Below are 15,587 nucleotides of genomic sequence, written 5' to 3'. Positions count from 1 at the left end.
GGGAAAAAACAAACAGTGAAGTGATCAAATTCAAGAGGGCCACAAGCATGTGGAACAGAAAAGCCCCAGCAGGCCCAGTAAGAGAAGGCATTGACTGTAGGTATCTCTCTAATCTGCTAATGATTTTTACTTGAAGGTCAGCATTCGTTAAAGGTCAAATGCAGATATTAAAGCTTATTATTCACGTTCTTATCAGAAAATACAAAAAAGTCCCCTTTCCCCTCACCTGATTCAAATGGAAATCAACTGTGCTGCTTGCCTGTGGGTCAAAAGGAATCTCTATTTTAGTGACTGCTGCCAATAGCAATTTGTCTTTTCTTGCAGATATTTTCTCCTGTTACTTCACGTTGTACTGAAGCCTTTATCTCTAAAAACTTACCCCTAGAACAGTAAACAGCAGGGTAATGAAGAACAGCAGAGGTCTCTGTCCCATGCAACACCTCGTAGCCATTAAAAAGAATTGCTCCTGTGCCATCTGACGAACAGTTCTGGAAAGCATTTAATAGAAACATTAAATTCAATCTCCCTATCCAAACAGGACATTAAAAAAAAAAATAGTGCTTATCTGCTTAACGTCATTTCCTAAAGCTGAACACAATGTAAGAAATGGGAATATTTTAATTATTCACAGCCCATCATATTGTTCCTCCTTGAAGTGAAATTTCAGACATGTGAATTACTATTACAAAACCTGTTCCACAAATCAAATATTTAAACGTAAAAGAAACTTGGAAGCACCCAACCATTATACCTTTGCAAATGCCAGCAAATATTGCATAACACAACAAGCAATTTGCAACACTAAATAACTCTTTCTTTCTAATCAAGCACCAGTTGTACCCGACAGACAAACCGAACTACCATAGTAAAACTGCTCTTATGTACCACTACAGCACCTCAGCATTTGCTGAGCATCTCTGAAGTGATCAAAATTTATCATTAGTAAGAAAAAAGATGACCCTCCTGAAAATTCAAGTAGTTTTAATTAAAGGAAATTTTCCATCTCAGAACTTAATCTAATCACAGGAATGGATAAGCTGCAGTAAAAAACATATTTAAGACAAATCCTATTCTTTCAAGCTGTAAGATCAATTGTCTGAGCATTATGTCTTGTAAAATCTGTTAGGAACAACTCTGCTTGTGTGGGAAGAGACTACACATGAATGCCACACTTTATGAAAGTATCTCAACATATGAAAAACTGCATTTTGCAGTGTCTGGTGTGGCTGTCGTTGTTTTCTGCCCAGGAGGTCAGTGTGGAAAGCACACCAAAGAATCCCTTCCCTGGAGAGTTCTTTCATGTGTGGTTAACTGTGTTTCAAAGATACATAAGAATGACCTTGAGGTCAGAGCAAAGACACACCTGGCTGAGCACCTCGTCTCTGCTATCAGCCACAAAGGAAAGTGCACAAGAAGGATGAAGATGCAGCAACACTTCTCCAGAATCTTCTCTCTGCTTCTAACAGTTTGTGGTTCAGGAAGACTACCAAAAGCAGTATTTCATAGCCTTCACTGGACAAGTTCATGAAAGAACCCCTCAAACCATTTCCAAACTGAAGGTTTACACTGCTTAAATGTTTTGCTCAAGAAGGTCTTACACAAAGAAATAATGTTCTCTATTTGTTCTCCCTTTGCTACTTCTGATTTTAAGGGTCTCTGTGGTATTCTCCTCCCACCATTTATCTCTCCTCCAATATGAAGTGCCCCCAGCTATTCAGCTGTTCCTCAGATGGAAGTAATTTCAGATCTTTGATCTCCCTTGTCACCCTTCTCTGATCTTTACAAGTTCTCCTCCACTGCTCTGAGCTGCAGAGGACCATGGGGTGGGGGAGCTCTGTTTTGTTCTGAACAATAACCGACATTTCATGGGACCCCACTGCTGAGCTGACGTTTTCATAGAACTTCTCACACAAGTTTATTTTAAGATACAATCCTTCAACTGCTTTGGACACATCACACAGACAGTCCTGAGGTCCATGCATGTAGATGCAGAATGAAATAGATAGAGGTGGCATTTTCCTAAAGTGAGAAATGTGACCTAGCAAACACATACCTCTGAGGAATATGCACTATTTGAACACAAGTATTATATTTTTGTGAGGCTACAACAATCTAAGAGTTCTTAAGGAATCATGAATGGGAAGCTGCTGCCTAAACACAGGCCTCCCATGCTATATCAGACACAGGACAACAGCACAGAGCTGGCACACAGCACACAAGTTGCAAGATGAACTCACACTCACCCAGTAAAACAGCTGGAGGTCAAGCACCTCCCTCCTCAAGGCAGGCAACCTGAATCCTGTCCTACTGAAAGCTCCAGGACACAGACTTCTGCTTAGTTAACAGAAATCAGCCTCTTCAATAGGTCTAAGGAGCATGGCTTTACATTGGCACACAGAATTTTTATTTATTTGGGCCACAAATAAATAAGCACTTTGCACTGAGCACTTTGCAGAGATCAGTGGAATACTTCTGGGTTCCACGATTATTTAGGACTAACCGTTCAACAATCCACTGTTGACTAAGCCAGTCTTGCATTCAGGGGACACCATTAGAAAATCAATTACCCTGGAGAGGAAGAACAGCTCTAGTATTTAACACCAAACATGCTGCACTGTTTCTCAATGGTTATGCTCTGAGGAAACAGCAAAAGTCTCAATCTCTGAAAAACAAGCAATCCATCTGATCTTTTCCAGAAAGATCCTATTTGTGAGATCTGAACTTGATCATCTTCCTTCTCTTTTATGGTGCATTTTCTCACATGTGTATTTTTGCTCACATTGTTCTCTGATTGAGCTTAGGAGATTAGAGAACAATAGTTGAAAATGGAAGGATATTCAGAATTCTGTCTGGTATTTGCTAAATTTTCTCTCTCTGCAAACATTAATTTGTTTCCGCATTAATTCAGAAGAGGAACTTTTTAGCAACTTAGTTCAATTTCTCCATCTTCAATCACAAGCAGTCTCCTGTTTCTATCATGTTTATGCTATTCTATCATTTAATAATGAAGAGATACACTACTCTAAATGAGATTATCATATGTATCACAACATTTATGAGCATATGAGAGAAAAGAGCTCAGTGGTAGCTTCTTGTACTGACACAATGAACTATTTTTCCAAACAATAAGTGATACTAGCAAGGTTCAGTAAAACTGAAAATTCAACACCCTACACCAGAGGCTGCAAACTAATAAAGTTTGTGGTATTCTGGTAACATTCCACAGTTTCACCAATGTGTGCAAATTGTTCATTGTAAAGAGATACTCTCATGATCCTTTTGTTATGGTGAATATTCCTGAATCTAAGAATTTTCAACCTGTTTATCTAGAAAAGTCAAAACTCCAAAACAGGGTGCTGAAATTCTGACCCCATTCATCTGAGAGCACCACAAATAATTTGTTCTAAAGCCATCAGTAGCACATTATCAGACACCCATCCATCCAGCCTGACAATATCCTCCTTATGAGTACAAAGAAAATAGGATTGATATTTAGAACAGGTATCCAAATTAGATTTACAGTGCTAAACAATAATTAAGACAGCTGCAGAGAAAAATCACTTAAATAAGAAGTCACTGCTTTGCATTTAGGCTTCATATGAATTTTGAATTGTAAAACAGTAGATGTGATTAAAAAAAAAAATCAAAACTTACTTGCTGTGACAGTGCAGCAGTAAATCAATGATAAACGTCTGCCATGCCTTTTCTTTACTGAGTGCATCCAGAGCCGTTGGAATCAAAGCAAAACACAGGGTCATCACCTCCAGTGCTTCACAGCAAACTTGTTCATCTTCTAGGTCTGGTTCATTTCCTGCATTTGTCTGTGAAAACAAACAAGAGTGCACAAAGTGGGTATAGAAAAAATTCCCAAGAAACCCAACTGGCTCCAAGGTATATCCACTAAATACAAACACAAACCACAAATTTGTACACTAAGTGATTATCACTGCCAAGTATTTTATGCACTGCACTCAGATCTGAGTCAAAGCACTGTGTAGGATGACTTGAACTTCCAGTACTGTGCTTCTCAAAGGAGGATTCCAAGCATGAACTGAAGGAGCCAGAAGTTAAATAGGAAGCTTGCAAGCAGAAGTTTCATCAGTTGGTACTGCTGGAGTTGTTTGTTGGTTTGTATCTGGGGGTTTCTTTGGTTTTCTTTTCTTCTGCTTTTTTTTTAATACTCAGAACATGGAGTGTAAAGCATGGAAAACAGTTACTACTTAAGCACAGAAAGGCTATAGTGCTTTATAATTCATCATTAAATCCAGTTTTACAAGGCTTTGACACTCACAACTTATTTGACTAAAAGCTTCTTAATACTGCTAGAATTTATTCAACACTATTTTTCAGAAACATGAGAGAGCTGAACCAAATTTCAAACATAGCTGTGTGGTGATTTTTGAAATAGAAAGTAATATTATTGCTAATGGGCACAGAAAATCAAGTGAGTTGATTTTGGTACATTTCTCCAAAAAAAATACTTTGAGAATAATGGCAAGCCCTCTCCTCCACCTAAAAGTAATTATCTTCAAGAAGTTCTGAAGAAACTGAATGTGAGCAGGTCTCCATTCACCATTTATAAATCATGCAGGTTAGCAACATTAACTAGAGGTATTAATTATTTCTTTTATATGTGGGAAGGCATCAAGATTAAGTAGGCAGAAAGAAGGGATTGCAATGCAGGAAAGAGAATTAATTGTGAACAGGCCAAAGGATGCCTCAGTCTGGTAACAAACACTACTTAGTCTTTGCACAGCAGCTAAAAAATCAGAGACAGTCACCACACTGCAGTGGGAGGATGTGGTCACTGACACAGCTCAAGATCCTAAAGCAAACAGAGGTGCTTCCAACAAGTTCAGGATTGCACCTGCTCTGCACTGCCCCCTGTTCAAAAAGGACAGTTATTTCTGCATTGCTGCAGGGCTCCAGGAGAACAGCAAAGTGCATTTTGTACTCAGGGAAGTACTTCCCTACACTCAGCCACCAGGAGCTGAGGGGTCTGTCCAAGTAGCAGTATTTCTTGTGTCCAGGATCCTTCTCTGAGCTAATGAGGCAAAGGCAGTTGGACACCACTGGTAGCTGCAAAAAGTCATCTTCAGCCACAGAGAGGATTCTCACACCAGAACTTTTGGAGGCAGGAGGCAGAAGAGACTCCATACAAGTTATGCTCTCAAAATAATTTAACTGGGCTTTAAAGTTTAATTCAATTCACCAGTTAAGTTCAGAAGCTTCTTTAGGTGCTCAACATTCTTTCAGAAGTCATTCTTGATGGCGCTAGTCTGAAACGCCTCTTAAAAAAATAATTTCCCATTGCAGTCTTTGATGTTTTCAGGAATCCTGACATGTCATTCTTGATTCCACAAAAATTAGTCTGCTTTTGTTCTTAAACTAACATTTAATGATAAATCTCTATTCCACACACTTAGCAAAATACTTCTAGGACCTATGAGTTAAAGTCTAACGTTTAGTGGTTAACTTAGGAAACTGAAAGCATTTTCCTTAAAATACTTTTTCCTCTAAAAGCCATCAGTATATTCAATCTTTATAAAACCATCATAAAAGTTACTTCCTGTCATCTATAAGCAAACACAATTCTCTTAAAATAAGAATGTGACCTTTCTCCCATGATGTTCCTCTATTTCCAGGATACTTTCCTCTTTTTTATGTTACACTAGCGAAGAGTACCTTATTCCTCCTTCTTATTACCTCTGCAGTTTCTTCCTCTTTTTAATTTCAAATTTTTCCCTTCAATTTTTATTCCCCTTTTGCCTAGCATAAACCAAATGCAGCTGCCATTTATCAAAAATGTCCATATAAGTGTCAATAAGAATAAATAAAACAAAAAACCAAACAGAAAACCCATAAAATCCTTTGGAGGATGACTGCTTTCAAAGTAATTTTACCAGAACTTAACTGCCAGAAAAATGTTAGAAAAGCACACTTAGCTTTATTTTCTTTCAGGTGTATTTTCTCCAGTGCACTGCTGTTCTTAAAACATCATATGTGTAGATACAAGAGCATATGTTTGTGTGCTTGGACTGTCACACTAATGAAACCATGTTTTATATGCCAGTTTATCACCTAAAAAACCCCCAAAGCCCCAATTTATTTAGTGAAGAAGTCATGCTCACAGCAATAGAAGCAGAAGCCACAATACCACTACGTGAGGTAAATGTAAAGGTGTTGCATTTTGCTGAAGTAAATGTTCTTCTGACTGATCACCTAAGCACAGCAGCTAATCCTCCAAGAATAAAGCCCCCTTACAGATTCCTTTCTTTTCTGCTCTTAGACAAGCATTGACAAGTCCTAAACATGATTTTTTTAAGATGAACAAGAGAAGATGCTCAGAGAACAAAAAGATACTTTTTAAAAAATCACTGTCAAAATACATATTACTATTTCCTGTAACTGTAAACAACATTACACACAAAGTGTGTGATACTGCACCGATGCATAACCCCCAACTCCAAACTATGTGTGTAAACCATGTGTGAAACCATCAAGATGTTTTACATATCTACCTAATAAAAAGAAAAAGGTCATACAGGATTAGCAATTAATTTTTTTCCAGTGCTAGTTTCACATAAATTAGCTCTTGGTTTTCATTCTAGACAGCACATATGTGTTAAATCAGCTTTTGTAGAACAGACCTTTTAAGTTTGAAGACCAGAAAAACTAGTATTGCAAGAAATACTTATTCCTTATTTAGATACAGAATCTAACTGGGCTGAAAGCATGTTAGAGCAGCTTACAGAACTGGTGCACTTTTGAACTGACACCAGATTGAAGCTACAATTAAACAGTTACTGAGAAAAGTAATCTGGAATAGAACATCAAACTGTGGTATGACAAAAACCTGTACTGAACTCTGAAATATATCACCACCAGGGTATACACACCTAAAAGCTCAACACCCTAAGCCTGATGTGGTCAACAGACTCTTTTATAAACAAATGAACAGTTTCACAAAAAAGCAGTTACTTAGGAATTCTTACCTTTTCATAGATTTTACTAATTTCCTCATTTGAGCTGAAAACCAGCTGAACTGACCCACAGCCTGATGCCCAGACAATTTTTTGTACTGCCCTGATAACACAGATATCAGGGATATATTTTGAAGCCTGGAAAAAAGAGAGAAATAAACCAAAGCAACATTAGAATGCAGCTGCAAATAACATTACTGTGGAGTCCAAATTCTCACAAATGAATTTTATAGAAAATTTAACACTTAAAATTTCAAAATTTAATAAATGCTGCTTTAAATAGAAAAAAGAGAGATGATGTATCTTGAAAATATTTGTACTTCACTTAAATAAAATTTCATTTTTTAACAGAAAGTAGGATTCTGATACTGATTAAGGTTTAGCAGAAACTACCAAATTCAATGCCGAATTTCTCAATTTGGGGAAAAACCCCAAGAAACCACCAAACATGCATCTGGAAGGCAGCCAGCCTCTTAAGCAATGCAGAAACTTATTTCAGGGTTTTTCCTCCTCATGGTATTTATTGTGCTGGCTGATAGCAAGCTCCACAAACTGACGCTTATAAAGTATGTGATCATGATATAAAGGGACTGTTCTACATTTAAGATATACAGGTTTTAACGTTAATAAAAACACAGCTCATGCATCTTATGAATGCAGAATCACTCTTCAGTATTTCGTGCATGGACTGAGTTAGCACCAATAGCTTTTACTGATATACACACATTACAAAACATACTACAACTTACTATTTATAGTTTGCATCAACTTTAAAAAACAACACAAAACACAGCCAAGGTCTGTATTCTATGTAGAACTGTCCAAAAACTAGGCAATCTCTAAAAGCAGATGGCAGACAGTTCTCAAAAATGTCAAGTTCCATATTTCTAATGTTCAGACTTAATAAAAAAGGGAGGCTGAACTACTAAGCTCTCTGCATCAGGAAACCTGAACAGTGTCCATTTGTGTAGTGATACGAACATCATCTGGAGTTACAAGAAAAGTAACAGGTATTTCATCTTTGTCACAAGCTAAGCAACCTCAGAGCAACAGCATCACAAGAAAAGTAACAGGGGTGTTTTTTTATCTCATTGGAGTTTTAAAATCTTCAAGTATCAACATTTTTAAAAAACGTGAAAGATTCCTTTCTCTGCAGTAGTCTTCTCTCTGGCCTGTGGAAATCATGTTGGATTTATTTTTTAAAAAACTGTGTGGACAGTTAAAAAGAGTCAGTCTTTTGGATGGAACATCAAAACATGAAAAAGAGAAAGAAAAAACCTTTCAAAGGCAAACTGTGATACATATGAAATTTAGATCTACAGCAGTTTTCATAATACCAGAAATTTGCAAATAAAACTTTAACAGCAATACTGTTAAAGAAATTCAGCCTTTGTTTGCTTTGACATGCCTGGTGAAAGAAAAATAATGTATTTATTTATTAGAAGTCCTCCAGGAAAGACAAAGGCACAATTAAAAAACTTGCTTCATACCTCACCTCAAAAGACATTTCTTCTATGGAAGCAGTTTAATTAAATTGAGTTCAACTGGCTGATTTCAGGTACAGATGCAACACCACCACTGATCTAAGGCAGATGGGTCAGCCTTGCAGTCTAGTACATGGTGCTTTCCTTACACACAGTCCTTTGTTCTGCAGGGATAGTGCCCTTTTTAACACCAAGATGATCATACAGGCTACTACTATCTAGATACCTCAGAAATGTTTTGGAGATGGTTTTGCAGATGTGCTATACAGTACAGAAACACCATCTTCACTGCTTCCACACTGGGAGGGACCCAATGCACTGTGGAAGAGGAAGTTACAGCAATTCTGATTTCAGCTTCTGCTGATTTCAGCAGAATTCACTAATATATGTTATTCACTGACTCATGTTTCCACATCTAAACAGGGTTTGGCCATACCATATGGATAAGACTATTACATTTTCAAAGCACATTCTTTAACACTGCTGAGGTCCACAATCCAACTTCTCACTTGCAACATTAATCCATTTTCAATATATAAAGATACACTGGCAAGGATTTGAGACTTTTATCTCTCAGCATTTAAAAATCATGCTCAATACTTTAAACTTCCCTTCCCCTTTCTGTTTTTCTCCTCAGGAAGAGTTGTTACTCAGAAACCAAAACAGAGAAGACCAAAAAAAAGAAGTAAGTGTCACAAAAAGTGTTTTCAAAATACCCATTAACTTCTTTAAATCTATTACATCCATTTTCTAAAGTTCTGATCTAAGGATAACAATATTCACAATCCATTAAAGAGCTTGTTCAGAACCTGCCTCTTCACTAAAGCCTCTTTATGGTATTAGACACCAAATTTCATTATGCATATGGAAACAAAGAAACACTTTTAATTAATAGCTTATTGAATCATATGAAGACTACCTAAAATGTTTCATGAAATTTTAAAAGGAAAATCCATGTTTTATAATGCAATAAATTTAAGGATTAAAAAAAGAGGAAAAATGCTATAGGAAAAAAGGTGAAAGAGAAAGGAATTCACCAACCTCATCAGATATTTGCTGTGCAAGACGTATTGCTACATTTCTTAGCATGCATTCTGAAGTTGGATTAGGAATGTTTTGTAGGGCATTTTGTAGCACCACTGCCTGGTCATGCGTAGCCTGGTTTATCTGGAAGAAAGTACTTCTTATACTTACTTTTACATAGGGAAAAAAGCAAAAAGATATGAAGGTCTAAAGTTACTTGGAAAGGTTTGGCAGAAGTATGCAAGATTGTGGAAGGAAAACTACTTACAGAATCTGCAAACAGCAAGATAAATCTCATTTTCAAACAGATATCACATTTGAAGACACTTTATGCTGCAGTGTATGATCACAGAGTACAAGCAGTTAAGAGGAGAGGCACTTGCTCAAAATTTATTAGGTTTGGAAGCTTGTTTATTCATCAGATTACTGATCAAGGTTATTCATAACAGAATGTTTACAGTTATGCCTCCTTCCCTTTCTGTTGATGTAGGAAAGAAAGGGTTTGGTAAAACAATTGGCTCTCCCTCTGGATTAGGTAATAGTGTCCAGACAGTACATGGTTACAGTGTTCATTATACTGAAGTACATTTTAAACATCTGAGTTAGAGCACTACTGAAGAATTCTGTTCTGAATTATCCCTCCACTTTTTCTATGGTATTTCCATAACAAAACAGTAGCAAGACAAGTTTTTATCTTTTCTGTATTGGTTTGAGCATACAGTTCCCTCTCCCTGGGCTGCAAGACCTTCACAGTTTTGACAGTTCAAATCTAAAACAGTAGTTTCCTACTCACAGACAAACAAAAGACTGTGGGCTGTGGTTACATGCTAAAACTTCTTCAACAAAAGAGTTTCTTCATTTTCTCTGTACCATTTCATTCAAAAAAGCCACCTCAAATGCTGCTCAAAAGACACACTGTGAAGTTGCTGTGTAACACCTGCCTTTGATCCCACCCCTTGCTTTGTCAGCTTCACTAGGACAGTTGATTTAGGGAGCAAACTTACAGAACCCCCACCAAAGACTAAAAGAGCTTCCACAGTCAATTAATTATTGGAAGCGGGCTGGAAGTGATCAACCACAATATACATGGGACAAATCAAGTTCAGAATACTGTGTTTGATAATGTTTTTAATTCCACCTTCTATGAAAACAAGGAAGAAAAAAGTAAAAATTTAAAAGGTACTAGTGACAGCAACAGACTGATAACTGAAAGACTGCAGACACATAACCCTGGTTACCTCTTTTCTCTCAAGTACTGATGGAAAGCCAAGACAGAAAGCTATGCTTTGGTACTTATGCTTTAGATAAGGCAGATGAAAGTTATTAACAAATCTCACCTCCATTCCAAGGTGTAAACTTGTTGGTGCTGCAGCAATAACAAAAAATATCAAAGTCCTTCAAACAGGATGATGATGACAGCAAGAATAACCATGTTTGTTCCAACAAATCAGTTAATATTATTAAGTTAGATGTTTGCAACACCAAACAGTGAATGCCAGTAATCATGGACAAATGCTACTACCTCTTAAGTAGTCAGCATAAATATATTTTAAACAGTACTTCAAGACTCAAATGATGATATCTGTGTTCCAAACTACCTTTTAAATAATTGTTGTAAGAAATTATTATGTTGTGAGGGCAGTAAAACTTACTCATTTAAACAGAACAAAGGACAGAGTGGCAAACGTGTCTGCTTTAAGATGTTTCTGTTATATTCTAATACGAGACATGAAAAGAGATCTTCACCTCTGGAAAAAAGAATTAATCATGTATCTTCCAAGAGATGTAGCTAACCATAATGGATATTTATTTTTCAGACCTAAGGGGAATGTACTTGTCTGCTTCAGAGATGGATCTTAGTCAATATTGTGGAATAAAGTACCTTGAAGTGGGACTCTCTATGTATTCTTGAGTACAGACTGAGAGCTCAAGCAACTATTTGGGATGGAACCTCACAAAAGGCAAAAAAAAATAGCTAAATAGCTGGAATACTTGTGAAGTAAATGTCCAAGACAAACAGCAGCAAAGTTTACTTTTTGGGCTCTATGCTGTCCATCTACTGTAAGAGGACACAAATAAAACCTTGACCCAGAACATATTTGTCTAGATGTACAAAAACTAACCTGCCATATTAAATACCCATAAAATCTACTACAGACATGTGAGATCACAGTTCAGAATACCTGTGTCAGACTTTTCCCTTTCTAACTCTGAGAAATCCTAGGGTAGGACACCTTTCAGCCATCAGCACTTAACTTTGCAATGTACCTAAACTGTTCTCTGCAAGAATCTTCTACAAACCACACTCAGAATTAGGACTTTAGCAATCCAAAGACTTGTCTTTATGTAGACAAAGGGCTGGCATGACTCAACATCAGTTCTGTTGGTTTCTGCTCTAATAGATACAAGAAATTCAGAGGCACATCCTTCAATAGACTCAGCAGCTCAAAAGAATCAGAATTCTTTTTGTGAACTGAATTTATGGGATAATGTACTTAGAAATTAAAAGTTACCTGCACTGACAATCATGCAAACCACTGAAAATCACATACAGAGCAAGTGCATCTCACACTAACTTTTTATAGTCACAAAGAAACAGGATTCTTTTAGCAAGTTGATCTCTTTTTTAGACAACATTATCTGAAAGTAACAGGAGTTCTTGGCATGCAATGCACTCAAAGAATACTGTTAATGAAGAGTGGAGAGAAGTTGCTGCAGACAACATAAAAACCAGAGCACATTGGTATTTGCAGGAAGGAAGGTTCATATTACCGGTGAAATTGTACTTGTGCCTTCCACAACTGGCTGACAAGCTTCTGCCACAGCTCGGACGTGGCCATATCCAATGGCTGTTAGCAACAATTTGGCTATTTTCAGAGCGTTAAGGTAGGCACCCCTCCGAGTTTCCATATCTGCGTTTGGCAGGAAGTTATTTCTGGTCAGCATGCTCAACACAAGAGGCAAACCCCCACTTTTTAAGAAGTTGTATTGGAAGTCACTGGCATCCTCTCCCAGGGGTGCACTGGCAGGCATTAACAAGGCATAAACTACCTGTAGAACAAAATACAGAGTTAACTAACAGCAATGCACCAGCTTGGATATAGATACTGAACATGAGAATATGCAGGAATACTACTTAAACAATGCTTTTGACAGCATTGGTCATACACATGTTTATTCCAGTAAATTGTTAAGTACTTTTGATTGCTAATTTCAAACCAGAACTTGATCTTAGACTTCTATAACATTACAGAAAGGACTGCCACAGGGAGAGCTAAATATTTTTAAAGAACAGGCAAAGCATCACAAACCTCTGTTAGGTACAGCACTTGTGAGGCAGAAGGACCAAAGAATAGCGAATCAAGGGATGGACTAAGGCTGCTTTCCCCAAGCTTTGCGTGATCTAAACAAATAGCTCTTAGTTTCTCAACTGTAGTGTTATCTGCAATAAAAACACGACTTGTAAGTGTTTTGTAACAAAACTACTCCACAAAAAGCCAGTACTATTTACAAATATAAATCTGAAAAGTTTTAAGTGTATCAGAACAGTTGCAAAAAGCTACAGACAACATCAGACTATGAAGTGTTCTGCAATGATTATTACAGTCAAAAGTGATCCTGTTAAAGCAGTGCTACAAAATCATTTCAGAATACAATACTTCTCCCCATTTTCACTGCACTGTGGCACTGAACCCCAATACCAACGGTAAGCTATGCAACTTGATATAGCAGAGAAGAAAGAACTATTTGGGAAAACATTTAGAGTCCTAATTAGGATCAGTCATGAATTGTAATATCAATAAATTACCAGAAAGAAAATATTCCCCTATCTTCATTTTTCTATAAAATGAAGGCAAGAAATTATTATAGAGGATATTACAAGATAAAAAAAGGATAAAATTAAGTTTTACCTGGTGGCATGAGCTTCATTAGAACACGAGCTCCATCTCTAAGGGGTGGCATATTTAGGCTACTGCCCAGGTCTGCAACTTGCCAAAGAAAAGAGATGTACCGAGGATGCAGTGACATGATCTTAAAATAAGCAAATTTTAAAAAAAACCACACATTAAAATTCCTAGTTAGAGACAAAGTATAAGAAAAAATGCATTTAAACTGCTAATTTCAGAATAAGCTTACCACTCCAGGCAAACAGCTTTCAACTTCTGGATTTGGCCCATCGCTGTAGTGATTGCCGTGGTTGCCCGGAGAACCAGTTGAAGAGTCAGAAGAACTATCTGGACTTGAGGGCATATTAGAATTTATCTGTGTGAGCTTAGCCGTAATTAGCTGAAAAACACAATCACAGTTTTAATACCATGCATAAATTAAGATTCCTTATTAAATAAGCACCTGATATCATGTTAATGGCACAATACAAGGAGGAAGAATGGAACTATTTCACAAGAATAAGTGATCCTGTGCACGGTACTTTTCAAGCATTTACAAAAGGGAAGCAACATCTGAATTGAGGTAAATAATCAGCCTGCAACACTCACCGTTTTGTCTTTGAGGTTCAGCTGCCCAATGAGTTTTCTGTCATCTGCAGGGTCCACCAGCTCCCCACCAATGAACAGCTCCACTTTCGTGTGTGCACTGTTGGCTTTGATGCGGTTGAGGATGCAACGCCGCACTTGGCCAATGGTGTCGTTCGTGTGAGACCAAATGTCCAAATCTTCCACCTGTCGGCCTTGGTTGGGGAAACGAACTACCAGGGTGATATGTTTACCACGGAAAGCTCTGAAAATAAACACACCAGAAAAAGTTATTTTTGCCCTCATGAAAGAGATTCTTTTCCCTGCTGTGTTTTGTGTTGCAGGTATTTCAACACTGAATCTTTACGTATGATGATATTCTCCAGCATGAGATTTTGTGAAAGCCCCAGCAACTATGCAAACAACACACACAGAATCTTTCAAGAAGCCAAACTTGGCACAAGCACGTTAATCATATGGTCAAACTTACAGTCAGGTTACGAACATCAACAGAAATTTTAGAATTCTCTTATAAAGTTTAGATCTTTTCTCTGTCTAGCAACTTCCTGACCAAAATGTGCAAAGATCAATCAGACTGGCAATGACATTTGGCTCTTTTAGCAAAGCAACTCAGCTTTGCTTTTAAATACACTAAGATCAGAAAAGGCCTTTAGGTCACCAAGTGTTAATGACTTCTGTCAAAAGCTGTTAGAAGTTTTACATTAGAATTCCAATTTTTAAAATCACAATTACTAAAAAAACAATAAAATTGAAAGGGATCAAAAAAGAAAGAAACAGTTTCACATTAGCAGTGATCACACTTCCCACAATGGCAGGGAGCTCATTAGGAAAGATGTGCCCAGATAAGCCCAACAAAATAATCCCATGCAACAAAAAAGAAAAAACTCCTCAGAAAGCTCCTTGCTAACAAGGCCTCTGAAAGATTAGTCTAATCAAACAAGCAGCCCATATAAAAAAAGATGCACCCATAACGAACAAGAGAACTTCGTTAGGACTAATCAATCAATCAACAAATACAATAAAAAAGCTGTAGGAACACTGCAAATTACTGACACACCATGAAGAAACAGCAAAGGGCATTTAAAATAAGGAATGACAAACCCCTACCATGTCTAAAAATATTTTAGTTTTATCATAAATCTATAGCAATCACAGTGTATTCCTGATGTACTTTTGAGGTTTTCTTCCCACAGAGAGCAACTATTAACAGTGGAACATTTAAACAGTTTTCTGTTCTGCTTTTCTCTCCTCTCTCAGGAAATATTTTGCTTATGAACATCTACACAACACTGGATTTAAGTGTTTGCTTTTTCTTTATACCAAAGACAAAGTTAAGGAAGAGAGTGAGGATTCAAGCTGAGTTTTCATTGAAGGACAAATACAAGAAGAGTGAAGGTATACAGAAAATAAATATACTTCAAGGTACTGTTTTCTTCTACCCCCTCTTATGAGGAACTTACACAGACTATTTCCCTTAGAAATAATCCCAAATTTAGGCTTGCAAAGTAAGATAAAAGATCTCTGTAAACAACTATGGAAGGTGAAAATATACATTGACATGTTTTTTGTAAAACAGGAATACAAAAAACAAAGCTTTGACGATG

At 37.1% G+C, this 15,587-nt stretch overlaps 1 protein-coding gene across 5 annotated transcripts in view; it reads right to left on the bottom strand.

Annotated features, from left to right (window-relative positions):
- The window catches only part of USP9X (ubiquitin specific peptidase 9 X-linked), a 106,707-nt gene that overhangs the window by 29,687 nt on the left and 61,433 nt on the right, over positions 1-15,587 (bottom strand). For 2 of the 5 annotated variants that reach the window (XM_051811647.1, XM_051811646.1), the window contains exons 19-28: positions 13,987-14,227; positions 13,628-13,777; positions 13,402-13,522; positions 12,802-12,932; positions 12,263-12,541; positions 9,509-9,634; positions 6,996-7,121; positions 3,655-3,821; positions 380-488; positions 227-259 (exon numbers count right to left, since the gene is read on the bottom strand). In XM_051811647.1, coding sequence (XP_051667607.1) covers positions 227-259; positions 380-488; positions 3,655-3,821; positions 6,996-7,121; positions 9,509-9,634; positions 12,263-12,541; positions 12,802-12,932; positions 13,402-13,522; positions 13,628-13,777; positions 13,987-14,227 — 1,483 coding nt within the window. The remainder of the gene's footprint in view (positions 1-226; positions 260-379; positions 489-3,654; positions 3,822-6,995; positions 7,122-9,508; positions 9,635-12,262; positions 12,542-12,801; positions 12,933-13,401; positions 13,523-13,627; positions 13,778-13,986; positions 14,228-15,587) is intronic. The other 3 variants (XM_051811649.1, XM_051811648.1, XM_051811650.1) reach the window with 2 other exon arrangements.

The sequence above is a fragment of the Manacus candei genome, unplaced genomic scaffold, assembly GCF_025592945.1.
Source record: "Manacus candei isolate 608988 ecotype Guabito, Panama unplaced genomic scaffold, ASM2559294v1 h1tg000083l, whole genome shotgun sequence".
Classification (NCBI taxonomy): domain Eukaryota; kingdom Metazoa; phylum Chordata; class Aves; order Passeriformes; family Pipridae; genus Manacus; species Manacus candei.
Note: the sequence above shows the minus strand (reverse complement) of the source record. Positions and strands in the feature narration are given on the sequence as shown.